Raw genomic sequence first — 19934 nt, forward strand, 5'->3', positions numbered from 1 at the left:
ATTCTTTAATCTTCATGCGCATTTGGCTTATTTCACCTATTGTTTCAAACTGGAGGAAAAGGTCAAACAAATGAATAATCGTTGAATATTGTCTCGAGTATTAAGGCATAGAACCATAGACTGTTGTATGTATGCTATGTTATGTAAATAAAATGCTATGGAAAATGTTATTGCAAGCATATCATTTCCCACCTGGTGGCGGTGGTGCGCTAATGTAAACAGGAATGGAGAGAAAGGTCTGTAGTTGAGAGATTATGCAATTACTCTATGGCCTGTATAATCCATGGAGAAAACGACTTCACAAACGCACCTCAAATTAGAAATGTATTTCAAACAAGATTGTTAACTTAAAATAGTCACAATTTATTGGTAGCAGTTCTTGTTTATCCCTAAATTTGGCATTTGATCCCCTCTGATGCACACACTACTATGCCTCTTTGCTGCCATGCTGTTTCTCTGAATTACACCAATGTCATCAAATGTTCAAGTGTGTGAACCAGTCAACAGTACTAACAAAGTTAAACACAGGAAAATGAGGGCTCCTTTCAGTCTGAGAACTCAAACTTTCCTCTAAAGTCTATCGAGACATGTTGCCTCTTTACACAAACCTAAGGTCAGTTTAGCTCTGTACTCATGGTTATCGGGAACTGTGGATAGGATTGGATAATGTAAACTGATCCCATATCTGTAATCCAGCCCCTTGATACTTCCATGTTGGGCCACAGCTCTTTTTCAAAACCCTGAAAGCTTTATTGAAAATATGCACACAACACTTCTCCTACACAACGATACAAAACAGTACAATCACTTTTGTAAATAAAACAAACGCAAACAGATCCCCGTCCCACAATTACTCTTTTAATCTGCTACCGTAAACCCTTACTCCCCCACCCAGCCCCAACACCTCCAGAGAGAGAGAAATAAGATAGCTATTAGCATCAAATCATAAACAGTCCTAGAAACTCCAAGACAAAGGAAGAGTAGACACCAAGTTGCATTCAGACATAGCATGTCACCAGCAGGTGAATTATAACTTTGTGAAAGCTTTTGGGTTCTTCACTTTTTATTTGCCTCAACTCCTCAGACATGACATAAGGTGTGGATGGGCAGTTCAAGTCCATTCAGGGGTCCAAGAGATGGAAGGTTCTAGAATGGGAAAAGCACCATTCCAGAATGTGAAACACAGATCGTGGAATCACACATACCTACAGAGCCACGATCGAGTCTCAAGTGCTTTGATTTTGGTAGGGGTAGAAACAGCAAACGCAACCAACAGTGGCACAAAAAAAAGCACATTTTTTTGTCCTGGACATATTCCACAGAGACATGAGTATTGAATCACTGCACAATGTCTCACTTTTAAAATACGAGGGGTGGACATTTTAAACCTGATTCTTAAGGTAACACACTCCCAAAACATAACTCAACCCACTCATATTGGCATGAGTGTTACTGTGCATATTCACTATTAATATGTAAGAAGTAGTGGATAAGTAAAAATGAAACCCGAAAGACAAAACTAATCATAAGATGAATTAAAAAAAATATATAGGACACCAGTTGTCTGGTTATATTTTAATATGATAATACAGGGAGAGAGAATGAAATTATATGAGAACAAAAAATGAAAGTAAGAAAATATTTCATAAAAACGGACAGAAAAGCGTTCTTTTTAAACATTTAATATCAGTCCATAGCAAATAGTCATTACATACCCCGAATCGGGAGGAAGAAAGCTCTGTATGGTGCCTTCATCACTGAAAAGGAGGACTTGGCTGGAGAGAAAGGGGTGTTGTGCAGAAATCAGTCTTGCTCAGTAAGGGCTGTAAGCCTATGTAAGATGGAGCAGCTATGCCTGTGTATATGCCGGAGGTTGTGTTTGGTTCTGTATGCTTAACATTAAGAACGCTGTACTACTGTGTACTGTGTAGGGTGCATGGAAGTGTGGCGTGAGCCAGATTCCAATATGATCACTTCCACCCATAAAACATTGCCTATACCTATCCAGCTCTGTCAAAGGTGTGACTAGGGGTAGACCTCAGTGACGTGTTTTGGGCGTACATGTGGGTGTGTGTCTGGAGGGGACAGGCGGGGGTGTGTGTGTAAAGGGGAAAACTCTGTAAAGCTGTGAATTTTCCCACAAAACTGATCCAACTCCGGTATCTCAGTGCCATTCCAATGGTAGGTGTTGTTAAGGAGAAATATATAAAAAAGCAAAGTCAAATGTAAAAAGAAAAGCCCAAGTAAAAAAAAATATTAAAAAAGTGTCTACAAAATGGCTCTCCAAGATTCTTTGTTCCACAGATAGAGGTCGCTCTGGGGTTTTGGATTAATTTGAATGGGATTAAAATCCTCTTTATAATTTCACTGGGGGAGGAGGGGGAAGCATGATCTTCTGCTGGTGTTCATGCCCCTGCATTCACTTACCTAAACAAAAACACAGAAGTTCACACACACACACACACACACACACACACACACACACACACACACACACACACACACACACACACACACACACACACACACACACACACACACAGGAAGGACAGGTGCAGTCCTCAGTGTACGGCAATAGTTGCATGTACAGACCTCTACATCCAAGAGTATGTCATTCTTAGAGATACTCAACACGAGGACTGGTTCACGCTTGGCCCTACAGCGGAGACGCAACCACACTACACCAGCTACCACTGACCTCTCACCTTTGACATCTGACCTTTACCCCCTCCCAACAGGCAGATCTAGTGGAACTGTGAGCTGTGCGGTTTATAGCTTAAACTCGGAAGCGGGAGATAGGGGGAGTCAGAGGGTGCGACTCGGGGGACATTGGCGTGAGTGTGTCCGTGTTAGACTTTAAACAAGGGATAAAAATAGCTTTTCCTAATTGAGAGAGTATTCTTCACACTAAAGCACTCCACGGCCACTACTCCTAGTTCAACCCTAGGATTCACCTGTTAAATGATAACAATAAGAATGCTATGACTATCGTAAAAAAAAATCCAAAGTAAGCATAGCCTTTGAGTTTTTCTTTGTCGGTTGGTTGGTTTTGTGTTGATTTTCTGCTTTCATCCAACAACTCAAGTGCGAAGAAAGGAGCAAGAGGAGAAAGGAGAACAGAAAAACTAATAAACAGAAGAGTTGCTATAACCCCCTCCACCCCTTTTATAACACCCCATCACCCTCCCCATGGACACACACGGGTAGGTGAGAGAGACAGATGACAGACACGGTCCAATCCATGTAGATGGTCTGTAATGGCTGTCTGAAGGGGTCAGGGGCGTGATGCTGTGCCTGAGGCCCAGGGAAGAGGTGGGTTTCCAGGGGAATATTTAGGGGAGAGCCCCTGGTGTGGCTGTGGCCTTGCTGGGAAAGGGGGTGGGGTGGAAAAGAGGGAGCCAGCAGGGAGTACCAATGGATCAGATTGATTTTCCCAGGTCACTGGTCTTCCAAGTCACTGGTTCTGGATGAAGACCTAGTTTTGAAAGAGTGTTTTCATCCTCACCTCCATAGTTTTGCCCGGTCATGAGACAATTGATTTACTTTTCTGTTTTGTAAGGTTTTGGATTTCGTTCTCGTTTTGATGTTTATTTCTTGTTGGTTGGTTTTATTTCTTGATGTAAAAGAGAATAAGTTTCCATTCCAACGTCACCATCAACTGTCCATGTTGCTGCAGTTCTCTGGGGAGAGATGAGAGTGACATAATTACCTGTAAAACTTTTGGCCTTTCTACAGCCATTGAACTTATGGCCTTACTACGGCCATTGAACTAACAAAATTCTAGCGGTATTTACCGTTGAGCCCGTCGACCACCTGTGTGTCGAGGAAGGGTGCGGGGCCCCAGACACGCACAGTGCCGTCGTCCGAGGCGGAGGCCATGAGGCCTGGGATGGCGGGGTTCCAGCTAACGCAGTTGACTGTGCGCGTGTGCCCTGTTAGTTCAGCGATGGGTAGCTCACTGCGTCGGTGCCAGATATAGACCTTATGGTCTTGGGGGGGGGTGTAAGAGAGAGAGAGAGGGGGAGGGGGGGTTACAATGGTATTAATATAGAAAATATCAGCCATATGTCAACCTTCCTATGATATGCTGAAAAGGTTGCTGTATTTGTGTGCTTATGTATGTGAGAGATGGAGACATGGGTTGAGCCCATAACTGGAACACACCCATTGTGAGGGACACAGTGGTGAACACGTTTGTTGTAGGTCTCAACAACTACAACACTAATCCTAAGTTTGAGGAGTAGCTGTGGTCAGTGCCTAAAATGGCTGCTGTTGTGTCTGTGGGTGGTACCTTCGCTGCCGCTGGCAATGAAGTCTTCATTGTGGCCTCCAAAGCAGGAGTGGATGGTGTAGAAGCCCTGGGTCACACCTTGGTACTTCCTCACCAACACTCGGTCCTGCAGGTCCCAAAGATGCACTCCCTGTAGGGGGAGAATGGAAGGAGGATGGGAGGAAGGAGAGGGAGCAGTTAGACACTAAACACAGCCATTAGCACTGGTACATTCTCCATCTCCCTCACACAAACAGACACTAGTCCACACGCACACACAGAGAGAGACAGACACGCAGAATACTGCTGGTACAGTCCTTTCAGTATTCAAGTATAGCACCCTCTCCCCATTCACCTGAGTTGCTACATTTAACAAAGCTAATCTTCCGTTCTTGGAAACAGTGAAAGACATGATAGGATGGTCCTCCTGAACTCTGTAAAAGAGGAATTCACAACAGAGATCAATCACTGATCTGTGTTCTGTTCAATGATATCTGTATACAGACAACTTCATATGTAAGAGGAGTCATTCTGAAGGTATTACTTGGTCCAGTAAAGCTTCCTTTAGGTCTGTTAATAATCTATTTATAAAACATGAATAAAAAGTAGGAAACAGTTAGTAATTCATGTATAATTTCATTATAGTATTCATTATGCATGTATAAACCATGCATGTATAAACCATTTATTACTTATACTGCTGAACCATTTTGTTGTTGTTAATCTACTGAATAATAGTCAGGAGGGTGATTGTGATCTGGTACGGAGAGAAACCGCAGCCCTCACATGTTTCTGTCCGTTAGGTCCTCAAAGTTGTAACCCCGGATCCGCTGGTGAGTGTCTGACGCTAGCACAGTCCTGCCGTCCCCCACACACCAGAGGCACTGCACACGCACGCCCTCCCACGAGTCCAACAGGTTACCATCCAGGTCCTGGCAATCATACACACAGGCCAGAAACAGGTAGAAAATCAGACAGACAGATTCAGACACACAAATACACAGTTTGTAATATACTAGATCCTGACAGTCTCTGTTCTGAAGGTCAGCAGGTTCTTGTCAGCTAATCAATAAGAAGTGAAGGTGCATATCTCAAAGTAGTCTGTCCATTTACTGTATTGTATTAGTCCCTCCCCGCTGCAGTATAATTCATTCCTGCTGTCCTGTATCCTCCTCACTACTCACACACTGGCAGGACAAACTGGAAGAGCCAACTGACGCTGGTATATCTGATGGATAGATCACACACACAGCAAACTGGTAGAACACACATCCTCCTTTTACAATACTTACACACTGGTAGAACTGTCCCCTCTGTCCCCCGGTGACAAAGCGTTTCCCGTCAGGGTTCCAGGCCACACTGGTCAGACTGTCCTCGTGGGACTGGCTCATCTTGGTCCGCAACTCGCCCGTCTACCCACCAGGGCACAAACACCACTCAGTCAGTACACAGACACTGAAGAGTTCCCAGCCTGGATGTCTACTGCACGGCTGTTTTTAACAGGCCCATTGGTCTCCCGAGTCGCGCAGTGGTCACTAGAGATTCTGGTTCGAGTCCAGGCTCTGACCGGGAGACCCATGGGGCGGCGCACAATTGGCCCAGCGTCGTCCGAGTTAGGGGAGGGTTTGGCCGGCAGGGATGTCCTTGTTCCATCGAGCACTAGCGACACAGTCGTCAGGTGTACGGTGTTTCTTCCGACACACTGGTGCGGCTGGCTTCCGGGTTAAGTGTGCATTGAATCAAGAAGCAGTGCGGGTTGGCTGGGTCGTGTTTTGGAGGACGCATGGCCCTCGACCTTCCCCTCTCCTGAGTCCGTACGGGAGTTGCAGCGATGAGACAAGACTGTAACTACCATTTGGATACCACGAAATTGGGGAGAAAAATGTGTAAAAAAAAACAGGCCCATCTAAATCAGGTACTCTGACCAATAAATTACATTAATTGATGTTTTTCTATTTATTTAACTAATTATTTAATTCAATCAACCCTTGTCCTGGACGGCTGCAGTCTATGCCGGTACAGATTTTTTTACCTGCACTAACATACAGTTTTGCCATCCAGGGTATGTATGTGTGTTGCCATACCTGAACGTTCCAGAGCCAGAGTTCGGAGCAGTCATCGGGTCCGCAGGCGATCAGGTAGGCGTCGTCAGGGCTCCAGGCCAGGTAGGACACACCGTAGGCATGGCCCTCTAAGGTCCGCAGCAGCTTCAACTGGTGGCTCTCCTAGACAGCACACACAGACACCAGGCTCTGGGTTAGAGTAAAGCACTAACGGAAAGACAGTAGATGGTGGCCATCTTTGCCATTAATGCAGCAGATGACTCCTATAAGGCATATAATGGGAATGTACACAGCAGATAGTGTGGGGGATTTGGGCTCAGTGTGGTACTCACAGGGTCCACCTGCCAGATGATGACGGTGGTGTCTTTGGAGCCGGTGGCCAGCTTGGTGCCGTTGTTGGAGAACTTACAAAACCACACCTCGTTACAGTGCTCTGTGAGGATCTGCTGCGTGTAGCACGGGAACTGCTTCCTGTGGACAGTGCCAACCAGGAGAGAGGTCAACCAAGGTCAATCGGTCAAATAAAAGGGAGAGAAAGAAGAAAATGAAGGACAGTGGAGAGGGACAGAGAGAACAAGGTAAAGAATGAAGAAGAGCGGATAGAGAGGCTACTGATGGGAGTCAGTCATTTATTCCTCGTGTCCCTAATAATTTTTTAATTTTTTTTAAACTGCATTGTTGGAATAGGACTCATAAGAGAGCATTTCACTGTTTTTCTACACCTGTTGTTCACAAAGCATGTGACAAATAAAACGTATGTGGTAAATGATTGAGGGTGATCTTTTCTGTTCACTTTACGACTCTTGCAGTGCGCAACATTTCTGAAATCAAAAAACATCGTAGCATTCCAAAAATATTGCAGGTCGCTACTGCATTACATGCAACTGATCTGGGCTCTTGAGTTTTTCCAGGTCAGGTCAAGAGGTCAGGAAAGCTCTGTATCACACACAAAGACCCTGTATTTAAACACATGCCTTTCTTTATATCCACATAAATGATTGCCTCCATCTTTACCAATGTCTACAGCAGGCATCGTAAAAAGGAGAGGTTTTCAGGTTTTGTTTTTTGCACATTTCAGCTGTGTTTGGCAGAAAATGTCACCCTGAGTGTGTTGCTGACCGGCTGCAGACGTGGTCCAGGAGCAGGGAGACAGAGTCCAGGCTGCTGTCCAGTTTGGTGTTGTGGTAGAGGCAGCGGTCCCTCTGCAGCTCCACAGCCTGTCTCAGCAGGGTCTGCAGCCTGCGTGGGGGAAGCATCACCGACGGGGGCAGGTACGCTGGAGAGGGAGTGGGTTGGAGAGAAGGACAAGAGACGGGAGTCAAACTATAGTCCAGTCTGAAGTGCATCCCTAGACCCCTGTAAAGCCCTGTGTGACTTTGTGTATAGGGTGTCATGAGGCTGTATGTGACGTAGTGTGTGTATTTTTGTGTTTATGTGTGTTTGTGTGTGTGTGTGAGTGGTGGAATGTGGCCAGTGTTCTCACTCTGTAGCTTGTCCAGCAGTCGGCAGCGTGAATTTGCGCCTTTGCCGTCCCACTCTGCCTTGGCGCGCAGGTCCTCTGCATGGCTACACATCAGATACCTACACAAAACAAAAAACAGTCAGACTACAACATACTCCACTGGGCAAATACTTGTTATGCATGACCTCTAATAACAGTTTAATTAACCTGTACACGCTGGTTATTACTCCAAAGCCACATTGAACTCTCACTCATCTCATAAGTATTTACTGTATTCTATACTATTCCACTGTATCTTAGTCCGTGCCGCTCTGACATCGGTCGTCCATATGTATATAGTATTAATTCATTCCTACTTAGATTTGTGTGTATTGGGTATATGTTGTGTAATTTGTTAGATATTACTTGTTAGATATTAGTGCACTGTCGGAGCTAGATGCACAAGCATTTCGCTACACCCGCAATAACATCTGCTAATCACATGTATGTGATCAATAAAATTTGATTTGACAATGTGACTGATCAACCACTGATGCAAATTTGGTTGTTAGTTTTTCTTGATAAATGTAGGTTTCCACTGACTGCTTGAGAGACAGAGTGGCATACTTAGTGAGCATGCGGATGCATCTGATATTGACTCATTGATTGATTATTTTATTTACCCACTGAATATTTGGATCCTGTCAGTTGATGATTGACTTACGTGTTGACTTATGTAAATGATGCGATTGATAGACAGGCAAACCCTCTGAGGATGCTGTTTGCACAGATTGATCAGACAGCGGATTGATATGATTGGTAGAAACGGTAATGTGACACTGACTGACTGTGTGGAGCACTGATCGATTGAATCATCTGATGATTAAAGTGAACGAAAGGTGATGGCGTACCCGCTGAGAACATGGATGCGGTCCGTGTTGTACTTAAGCGGCGTGAGCTCTCCCCTGAGCACCTGCAGAGCCTCGAGAACCTTCCCGTCCTCCAAGTACTCCAGATACTTCTGCTGCAGGAGCAGGAACTTCATACGCTACAGAGAAAGAGTGAGGGAGAGGGGTAGATGAAGGAGAAGAGAGAAAGGTGGAGTAGGAGGTGGTGAGAGACGAAGAAATGAGAAATTGAGAGAGGGGCAGGAGGGGGGTTGATAGATTATGTAGACAAAGGATGAGAGAGAAAAGGGGGAAGAAAAAGATGAGTAAAAAGGAGAGAGAGGAGAAACAAATGAAGTAAGCAAGTGGTGACAAAAGGGTTTCATAAAAAGCGTTGGGAGCCCAGAAACATGACCAACAGATTTTAGATGAATAGTAATTAACTCATTTCAGAACATAACACCTCCAACAACTCTGATCCTGTGCTTCAAAGGGTGCAGGCACTCATACCAGAGAGAAAGAGGCAAAGTGAGAGGCTCGACTCTGCCCCAAGATCTGTCTGAGCGAAAATACAGCGAGAAGCAGAGGAAGTGGGGATTATTGGTATGGAGGTCAATGAGAGAGTTGAATTTGGTCAACATAAAATGTTATTGCTAATTTCCTATGCAAGGCTGATTTGATTGGATAGAACTTCCATATTTAGGTTGTTAGAAATGTATTTATATACGTGGCATTGCAGAAACTTAGAAAAAAAACATTTTAATTCAGAGTTGTGCCTGTTGTTTACATAAAGTCTTAACAAAGGGGCCCCCCAGGGGTGTGTCCTCAGTCCTCTGCTGTACTTCCTGTTCACCCACAACTGCGTGGCTATAAACGACACAAACATCAAGTTTGCTGACCTGATAAACAACAATGACGAGTCAACCTATAAAGAGGTGGTAAGTGAACTGGCATTGTGGTGTCATGACAAACGCTCTCACTCAACGTCAGGAAAACAAAGGAGTTCATTTTTTACTTCAGGAAGCAGAGGAAACATGCCCCGACCCAAATCAACGGTAGAGTCACAAGTTACGTTCCTCGGCGTTCACTTGTCATGAAACACCACCACTCGTCCAGGAGACGCAACAGCACCTCTACTTCCAAAGGTGGCAGAAGAAATCTAGCATGCCAACCCAGGTCCTCTCTAAATACTACAGCTGGACAATCACGGCCTGGTACAGCAATTGCGCCATCCACAACCACAAGGCCCTCCAGCAGCTGGTGAAGACAGCCCAGTACATCACTGGGACCGTGCTCCAACCCATTCAGGTAATCTACTCAAAACGGTGCCCGATGGAAGGCACGCAGCATCATCAAGCTTTTCTCTCCCTTAGCATGGGGCAGCCGGTATCGGAGCATGAGGTCTGATTCCAACAGGCTCAGAGACAGTTTCTATCTACAAGCCATCAGACTGCTGAACACTTGAGCTGGACTGACCACCTGCTCTGATTCTCCTCCGCTTAGCACACACACACCAGACTCGTATTATACTGTTCAGTTTATACACTGCCCCCACCATCCCCAAAACACATGTAAATATTGGAGTAAAAATTGTGCCTTCCTGTATTATCCTTATGCTAACAATGTTATTATATTCTACTGCCATTTACTTTATTTCTTATCGCATTGTCGATAAGGAACCTGCAAGTAAGCATTTCGTTGGACGATGCATACCATGTGTATTCCATACATGCGGCTAAAAAAAAACATGAAACTGGTTGGCTAGAATGTTCTCGCCTCCTCCTGCATGCTTTCCGCCTTCGTGGACACTTATGCCCATTATTAGAGCAGTCAGTCCCACATAGTTCATCTTTGCTCATACCGATATCATTTGAGTGACAGGCAGCATTAACATGGTGACAATGAATTGGGGAAGTATTGGTTGGCCTTCGTGTCATGTGGTGGGCGTTGGCTTAACCCCAGAGATCTCACAGTGCCAGCTGTAACTAGCCACTTCCTCATTAACTTAATACTTGTGACCACAAACAAGTGTTAACCAGTCAGAGTATTTTGGTCAGTGCTGACATTTATGGTATTTATTTATTTAACCAGGCAAGTCAGTTAAGAAAAAAATCTTATTTACAATGATGGCCTACTCCGGCCAAACCCGGATGACGCTGGGCCAATTATGCACCGCCTTATGGGACTCCCAATCACGGCTGGTGGTGATACAGCCCGGAATTAAACCAGGATCTGTAGTGACGCCTCTAGCAATGAGATGCAGTGCCTTAGACCGCTGCGCCACTTGGGAGCCCTATTATTAAAGGAATCCATCTTATCTTGGGCTTGCCACAGCCCAACAGACGAGTTACCGCACCCTAACATAGACAGACGTGTGTCCAAGTGCACAACACACACAAGTGCACAAACACACAACCTGTCAGAAGGACCAACACGGTTTGACCTTTTCAATTATAACCATGATTATAAAAATGACTTAAGTGTCCACCATAATCAGCTTGACATAACTTGCATACCTTCTTGCTATATGGCAGGGCAGAAAACGACTATTCCTTTTTAGACATTCATAAAACAGGATATAGTTTACCTCGAGTTAAAATGAATTGTGCAATAACAAGCCTTTGGTTCACCAGAATAAAACTCCACAGGCGCTTGACTAAGCCACAGGAGACCATTTTGAGATCTATCCTTTTCATTCTACTACCACTGACTTTGCTGATAGCTACATTGAAGAAATGTGATTGATGATTGCGATATGTGGTTGTCCCACCTGGCCACCTTAAAATGAATGCACTAATTTAAGTCGCCCTGGATAAGAGTGTCTGACTCAAATGTATCCTGTCTCCTAATGAGCTAGCAAGGTCTAATCCTCATAATTTAGCCTAGCTGCAGTCCTCCGTGTTCTTTAGATGACATCTGAATGCGCTGTACCCGTGGTAGAGGCGACTCCCCTCATTACCAATCTCAGAAGAACAGCTGAATGACAAATGAGCTCCATCATAGGGCTCCACCAGAATTTGTATGGATATTAGATGATATACAGAAAACAAAATGTACAAGACATACAGTTGACTCAAAATCTACAATGAACCCACTAACCACATTTCCATCTACAGTCTTTATGCAACAAAATTCATACCATATTAAAAAATAACACGACAGCTGTGATGGAAACAGGAAGTTACGTTAAAATTGTATAAATGCCAACATAATTTGTTTGTTCGATATGGTGGGATCTTTGTCTAAAATTAATTATACAAGAAAATGCAGTGGAAACATCTTTGAGCAAATATTGATATAACCATCATATCAAAGTAAACTCAAGTGTCACGCCATGGTGTCCTCCCACTACGACTAGGGAAAACATGCAGTTTAAATTAGGCTACAGATGAAAAAAGGTTACGAACTTCACAGGGTAGTGAAAGTGCATGGTATGAGTTCAATGATCCTTTCCAATAAAATGTCACAGGTCTTATTCTGGTTGACAAATAAAAATATTGTAGCTCTTATCCATAATCTCATTATGTAGACCAGCCTACCTGCACTGCATCTGCGAGTTGTTGGCTACAGTGCACATGCCAAGACCAGAGTAGGCACATTTGCTATCTAACGCAACAGCTTGTGACAAAACGATCGTTAGAGTTGAAAATGTGATGGAAACACATTGAACATTAGATTTTTATTCCGTACATGAAAATTAAGCGAAAAAGTACATTTTTGTGAGCACTAAGTCATCACGCACTGATTTCTATCTGCAACAAGTCAGTTCGATGGAAACACACCACTGGTGGGGAAATTCACATATTTTCTTTATGCAGATTTTCCAAAATTTTGCATGAAAATCTGTCACCAATTAGATGAAACCTAGCTACTAATAATGCAAAATTCTTTAAACACTAACAATGTGATTATACAACTGTGTTTTTGTTGAATAATAATAATATTGGTGGAACATTTTACTGATAATCATTCCATACACTTAACATCTGACCAGCAAATTATTAAATGCAGGATACTATACCCCCATATATGAGGATATCTGTTGTAAACATTCCATTCAGTCCGTCCGAGGTATTCTGGAACACTTGAAATTCCAGTCAGAATGAATCCGCCTCACAAAGGAGGGACTTTCTAATCTAGAACAGTCAGGTTGGGGACGGAACCGTTCTAGAACCCGTGGTCCCCTTTCACTGCGTTGATGACTGTCATTCAGGTCAGGTTTGGGCTTACCACAATAGCGTTGGGAGAATGCATCAGTGCCCTCAGCTCGTTGAGATCATTCTCAGCCTGGACCAAAACAAAGAGAGAGGGGAGACAAATAGTTGGCTCAGCACTTTCAAGCCACAAAAACGACAAATCAAAACAGTTGACCACTACAATAACCACACTCTTTCTCTGTGGAGGAAGTCAATAACTGTCATTGTCATGGTGGGTGAAGCCATTTTGTGGCTACAGTTCAGATAATGCTCAGTAATATCTGTACTTATATGGGATCAAAAAAATATTATGGACATTTTTTACAAGCCTTATTTGCCCAAGGCTCATGGAATGGGAGTATTGTGGCAATGTAGAAGAGAAAGGAATTACACAAACAACTCTAAGATCCCTACTAGGAACTTAGCAAACTATATTTTCCATCAACAAGTTCCAATATTTTATTGATTGGCACAAATGGTTATTAACAGCACTGTTTATGTATTCCATATGTAGCTTAATGTTGGTGTTGTACATGTGATAGATACTTAGTAACATAACCATGTTAAAGGTACGCTTGAAGAAAATGTGTGCAGGCTATGCCTAACATTAAAGGTGCAGGTGTAACTATGGTAACGTGGGACCCACCTTTTCCCACTCCCCCTCCATGACGTTGTTGCGGAACTTTGTGGCTGAGGTATGTTCCAGTCTGCAGCCCGACTCCTGCATTAGCAGGTCCACTGTTTGACTGCAGAGAAGAGAGTGGGGAAACATTTAATTTTTGTTTACCTTTATTTCACTAGGCAAATCAGTTAAGAACAAATTCTTATTTACAATGACAGCCTACACCGGCCAAACCCTAAACAGGACGACACAGGGCCAATTGTGAGCAGCCTTATAGGTCTCCCGATCATGGCCTGTTGTGATACAGCCTGGGATCGAACCAGGGTCTTAGACCGCTGCACCACTCGGGAGCCATAAAAACATTACCTCAATGTTTACAGCAAACATTAGCTGACCATTTGAAAGAGACGGACATTAATGTACAGATGTAAAGGAACTGAAATGTCAGCCCAAAATCAATTGACCACGGAGAGATTAATTAAACATGAATTGCCTAAACATTCATAGCAAACAGCTTAACATTGGCCAACAAGACAGCCAATGAACCTGATATGTTATACCAGACCGACAGATAGAGAGACAGGCATAACATAATCTAAACCATATCCAGCAATAAATTATAAATCATTAGTAATAATTAGTTATAATTATAGACTAGACCTGTTAACTGTGTGTACCTTTTCTGTAAATCTCTATAAGTGTGCTGAGAAGGTGTTTGTGATAAAATGGAGTGGGGCTGTACTGACAACATAGCATGATGACATCACCCTCATGTATCAAAGAAGAGTGTGGTGCAGCAGTGTTTACAGCGTCACCCTGCTGAGTTCAGACACCATTCTCACGTTCCATCCCACTTTTGAAATGTAGGAGAGTCAGTTCCATAGCAGATAATGCATGTATTTATCCCCCATATAAACATACCCAAACAGGCTCTCTTAGCAGCTCCTGTAATGGCAGTTCTACTGGCGAGCAGTAGCAGACTGGGTCTATCAAACACTGCATTAACAGTCAATTATGGTGACATGGGCCAATTTAGCCATGGAGGGCTCAAAATATTGTGTTCCTCCTATCTATTATTAGAGTCAATCAACGTTTGTAAGCTATAACAGCTGAATAGATGCGCATTTCACAGCAGCCATGAAATCATACCCTAGTGGGCAATACATTCTGATTACTTCACGGGCCACCATTACCACCAATATGTTTTTCTTCACTACCACCAATAATCACTACCACCAATAATGATACGAGTCAAACATCGTTCTGACTTTGCATCTGGGGCTATAAAATGGTGATTGTGTCCATATTTAGACGACTGCCATTGTTGACATGGATGTCATATGTATTTGTCAAATAGCAACGCCAGAATAATACACGCGGTTAGAAAGATATAACCACTGGTTAAGAGGCTGTACCATGGTTGTTCAAGACGACTGCCGCTCAAAAGGTTTCAAAAGAAACACTGACCCTGTTTTCTACTTTACAGCAATGTATCAAGCAAACTCCTTTAATGACGTTATCTTTGTAAACACCAAATGTCAATGTCATGAAAACACGCAAGACATCGAAAGGGCCAAATATGGGAAACACAGGGGAATGAAAACAAATTGACGCTGTCAAACAGGGTATCGTTATTCTCCCTACGCACTTTTGCACAATCCTCTAAAAAGGCAGGCATTTCATTTCTGACACCTATTCTAACGTTACACGGTGCCACCACAGTATAAAATAGGCGAAATCGATAAGGTCATTTCAAACAGGCTATGGTCATTTACATCCTTAGTAGCCACAAGTCAATATATATTTTGCAGCATATTTCGCTGGATTACAAGGTGATGTAATGCGATTTCCACCCGTGTAACAAAATACATATACAACTCACAACACGCAGTTCAACTAGCCCTATAAAGGTTACTCTGAAAAAAAGTTAGTGTGGGGTCAAGGTAGCCAACCAAATTATGAACTGTCTTGAGTTTTTATTCTGTATAAAAGGTCAGAATAACAATCGTAACGAAGACTGGTGGTTCTATCGACCTACCACTCCGTATTGTGCAAAATGGACCCCTTCTTCCTCCGACTAACGTTAGCTTGCTAACTACCCCCTCTCCCCCATGTTTGCCTGTCAAACGCAGAATTCCGTTTATCAACCGCCACCACGCAGTTCGCCATTTGAAAAAAAAAACTCACAAATAAATGATATTTCATGAATCATGTGCTTTGACATGTTAGGGGTTTTTCCTTCCAATGACACGTCGTGTAAACTTACTTTAGCCCTAACCCGTGGAGATGTTGTCCTATTAATCGGATGACATCTTCCTCCGACTGCGAAAGGCGTTTCTTCTTTTTCATGGAGCCGACCTCCGAACCAGAGGCTGTGGAAGTCCCTGAGCCCGGTCCGGCTCCGTTATTGGTACCGACACCATTCCCATTGTTTGTGCTGACCAGAAGCCCGTTGAAGTGCGTTCCTCCAGCCGAGGATGACTCCCCGTTTTGCGCGCTGTTCAGGCAGGAAAGCTCTGAATCCTGTCCCTGTCCTGCCCCGTTTGACTGCATGTTATTGCCGCTGAGATTGTTGACAAGGGTCCGGTTAAAGTGAATAGCAGAGGTGGCTTGGTGATGTGGAGAAGTAGTAGCAAGTCCCAAAACAACTCCAGAAAGGCCTGTCGCAACTGTTGAATCCCCGGACTCTCCAGCTCCCTCCGCCGCCGAGGCTCGGTGTTTCTTCCGTGGGGGCGGCGACGCTCCGCCGGTGTCCGAGTCGGAGGAGGAGGAAGCGGAGGCCAGAGTTTCCTCACCGAGAGCGGCCGTGGTTAGAAGCCGGCGAAGCCCCGGGTGGGAAAGGAGGTTTTAGCTCCCAGAATTTAGACTTCGTAACCCGGCTGAGAACGCACTGACTCCGTGATAGTTCCGTCAATCGCTCCGTTTTTGTTGTTGTTTCTCTCAACAGCTGCAACCCCCTAATGGAGTCCAGACAAGATGACGTAACCGGAAATTCCTATACTACCCTGCTTCCGGTATAATTATATAATGCATGGGTGGCGCATTGGGACCAATTTTGCATATTGATTATGGTTTTATGATAGCTTTAAATAATTTATATTAAAATTCCAGGCAAAAATTGATTCACAAAATCATTTTTTTAAATTGGAGGAGTCGCAATGGCTTACATTCAAATTAAATAAAATTGTATTTGTCATATGCGCCGAATACAACAGATGCAGACCTTATCATGAAATCCTTACTTAGAAGCCCTTAACTAACAATGCAGTTAAAAAAATAGAGTTAAGAAAATATTTAAAACATTAAAAAATATAAAATCAAAAAGTAACACATGAAAATTACATAACAATAACGGGGCTATGTAGGGGGTACTGGTCCAGAGTCACTGTGTGGTGGTATAGGTTAGTCGAGGTCATTTGTAAAGTCACTATCCATATTCAGAGGAGATGATCACTTGCACTCAGTGGCGGAACTTGAGTTTTATACACCAGAAACCAGACCAGAAATAATACTGCAACTCACAGTCATTTCACTGTGCTGAGGATTGCTGGAAATACTGTTCTGTACAATGTTCAAATACACACAGACCTAATAAATGGAAATGAAAACATTTTTAGGTAACACATTAGGCATACATAATATTTCAAGTGGCATTATCTTACAAAACCTGAGCTCAGCTGTTTGAAAACAATAATAGAACATAAAGGATAATCATAGGCAAAACAATTCCTGTCACACTAGTTTAGTTGGAGTCATAATATGGACTTTGGGTGGAGTGACATATGTTGTTCTATGAAGTAGTTGCCTATATCTGAATATACACACAGTAGCTAACATCTTGTACATGTACCCATCAATGTAAAAAAAAGGTATTATTTCATCTTTCAGAGAGCAAGCTGTGCTGCTCATTATAAAGGTGTATAAGCTAATAGGCCTACTTTCTCTACTTTTTCACTTGGACTATCAGTTGCCAGAGAATCCAGATGCGGCTATTGGAGTACAAAAGTGAATGTGTTTTTGTTTTTCTTAATATGTAGAAACGGTACGCTTGCCTATGCTCTAACTGTACGCTTGCCAATGGCATTTAAATTTAAGCCGTTAAAACATGTCTCCAGTGGGTTCATATATATAAGAATGATGACTCCATGTGTAATCTGTACTATGTCTGTTGTATCAGCAGGTGTGGATCAGGAATGGCCCACTACTTGGTGAGGCAGTGCTGTTGCTACTTTCATGAAGAAGGTTAGTAGCTCCCCCTTCCCTTTGACAAAGATAGCCCTCTCCGGATGAAGTGGAATCCATACTCCTTCATGATGTTATAGCAGTCCTCCACCACCTAGGGGCAGTACATCATAGGGTAATGACAGATAAAAATGGTCCACAGGTCTATATGAGAAAGTGACGTTTTCAATAAAAATTCGGAAGCAATCTCTGCCCATTGAAAGCAGTTCAGCCTAAAACTGTTTAGTAAATCCTGAATTCCAGCAATAACAACACGCATACAGTTCCAGTCAAAAGTTTGGACACACCTACTTATTCAAGGGTTTTTCTTTATTTTTACTGTTTTCTACATTGTAGAAATGCCGAGAGTGTGCAAAGCTGTCATCAAAGCAAAGGGTGGCTACTTTGAAGAATCTCAATTATACAATATATTTTGATTCGTTTAACACTTTATTGGTTACTACATTATTCCATGTGTGTTATTTCATAGTTGGTACAGGACGGCAGGCAGGAAACAGGAGACAAAGGGCTGTGAGACATAGGTTTAATCCTAGACACATGAAAAGTGGGATTGAATACAGAGGGTGCGAGGCAACAGAAGAAAGCAGAGGGGCTAAGGATTTTAGAGATGGGGAAAGGGCCGATGAAACGGGGGGAAAGTTTACGCGACTCCACCCGGAGGGGCAGGTCCGGAGTGGAAAGCCATACCCCTCTGCCCGAGCCAATAGCGTGGAGCAGGGCAATCCGCCTGTCGCCAATACCTGGATGTGGTCTTTAGAAGAGCGACCCGGGTTCTCTTCCAGGTACGGCGATAGCGGCAGACGAACATCTGGCGAGAGGGTATCCCAAGGAACACTCGAAGGGCGAGAGACCAGTGGCCAAGCAGGGAAGGGTGTTACTGACATATACCAACCACACAAGTTGCTGGCTCCAGGTGGTGAGGTAGGCGGAGACGAAGCAACAAAGAGCCATCTCCAGGTCCTGATTGGCTCACTCCAACTGGCCATTAGATTGGGGGTGATAACTAGAGGATAGGCAGGCCGACGAACCTATGAACGCCTTCCAGAACCGGGAGGAGAACTGAGGACCACGATCTGAGACCATTTCGACCGGAAGTTCATGGATCCGGAAGACCTGGTGCACCATGAGCTGAGCCACCATCTTGGCTTAGGGTAACTTGGGAAGCGGAATAAAATGGGTGGCTTTAGAAAATCAATCCACCACCGTCAGGATCATGGTGTTGATGGAGGAAGACCAGTAACAAAGTCCAGGGATATATGGGACCAGGGGCGGTGAGGAACGGAGTGGTTGAAGAAGGCCAGCCGGAGTTTGCTGCAGAGTATTATTTTGTGTACACACAGTGCAGGCAGCAACAAACGCGGAGACGTCAGAAACCATGGAACACCCCCAAAAGCGTCGTCGGATGAAAGCCAGGGTCCGACGGGAGCTAGGATGACAGGTCAGTCTCAAGGAATGTGCCCATTCCAGGACCAGGGAATGGGCAGGGCCCGGAACAAACATCCAATTAGTGGCTGGGAACAATGCGCCTTACGGACCAGGCTCTCTATACCTCAGACAAGTGCAGCCGCCAGACAGGAGTTAAGGAGGATGGTCTCTGGGTCAGACGGAGTAGCAGCGAGGCTATACAAACATGAGAGTGCGTCAGGCTTCACATTCTTGGATCCCGGGCAGTAGGAGAGAGTCAATTTGAAACAGGTAAATAACAGGACCCAAAGAGCCTGCCTAAAGTTGAGGCACTTGGCGGTGCGGAGATATTCCATGTTTTTATGGTCAGTCCACACTAAGAATGGGTGTTCCGCCCCATCCAACCAGTGCCTCTACTCCACCAACACCATGGCGGAGATATCCTAGGCTTCTCCCAAGCCTGCAGGAAGACATCCCGGGGCAGGCTGTGCCGACTTAAGGCAATGTGCATTGCAGAACGGGCTCCAACCCACGATAGAACCAGTAGCCCAGTCACTCAGGGGATTGTGCTTCTGGAGCCATGAATACCCCAAAACCATGGGTACATGGGGAAATTCTATAAGCAGGAACTGCATACACTCACTGTGATTTCCTGATACTCGTAGGTTGATAGGAAGCGTATTGCAGGTGACTCTACCAATAGAGCGCCCTTCCAGTGCTCTGACACCCATGGGAATGGAGAGGGGTTGAATGGAGATGCCCAGCTCCAACACCAAGGTAGCGTCGATAAAGCGCTTGTCGGCCTCAGA

The 19934-nt window shown here is 44.1% G+C and overlaps 1 protein-coding gene across 2 annotated transcripts; it reads right to left on the minus strand.

The window, feature by feature from the left end:
* Nucleotides 1–726: 726 nt before the first annotated feature.
* wdr26b (WD repeat domain 26b) lies at nt 727–16469 on the minus strand. 2 transcript variants are annotated; one of them, XM_046291725.1, is made up of 14 exons: nt 15746–16469; nt 13504–13603; nt 12892–12948; nt 8686–8822; nt 7817–7914; nt 7453–7609; nt 6666–6804; nt 6355–6495; nt 5563–5682; nt 5057–5202; nt 4626–4704; nt 4292–4421; nt 3795–3989; nt 727–3680 (listed from the first exon to the last, which is right to left on the minus strand). In XM_046291725.1, the coding sequence occupies exons 1-14, from the start codon at nt 16030–16032 to the stop codon at nt 3655–3657; spliced, it is 1812 nt and encodes a 603-aa protein (XP_046147681.1). In that variant the 5' UTR covers nt 16033–16469; the 3' UTR covers nt 727–3654. The 2 variants fall into 2 exon arrangements, with proteins under 2 accessions (XP_046147681.1, XP_046147680.1); XM_046291724.1 differs by having other exon boundaries at nt 7435–7609.
* Nucleotides 16470–19934: the final 3465 nt, after the last annotated feature.

This window comes from Oncorhynchus gorbuscha, linkage group LG12, assembly GCF_021184085.1.
Source record: "Oncorhynchus gorbuscha isolate QuinsamMale2020 ecotype Even-year linkage group LG12, OgorEven_v1.0, whole genome shotgun sequence".
In the NCBI taxonomy this organism is placed as follows: domain Eukaryota; kingdom Metazoa; phylum Chordata; class Actinopteri; order Salmoniformes; family Salmonidae; genus Oncorhynchus; species Oncorhynchus gorbuscha.

What these genes read in the sequence shown, in the direction of transcription:
- wdr26b (XM_046291724.1), bottom strand. Translation starts at nt 16,032, where the DNA reads ATGCAGTCAAACGGGGCAGGACAGGGACAGGATTCAGAGCTTTCCTGC. An exon ending in ATTCTCCCAACGCTATTGTG is followed by an intron (nt 8,823 to 12,891) that starts GTAAGCCCAAAC and finishes CTTTCTCTGTAG; the next exon opens with CGTATGAAGTTCCTGCTCCT. An exon ending in CATTGCCAGCGGCAGCGAAG is followed by an intron (nt 3,990 to 4,291) that starts GTACCACCCACA and finishes CCCCCCCCCAAG; the next exon opens with ACCATAAGGTCTATATCTGG.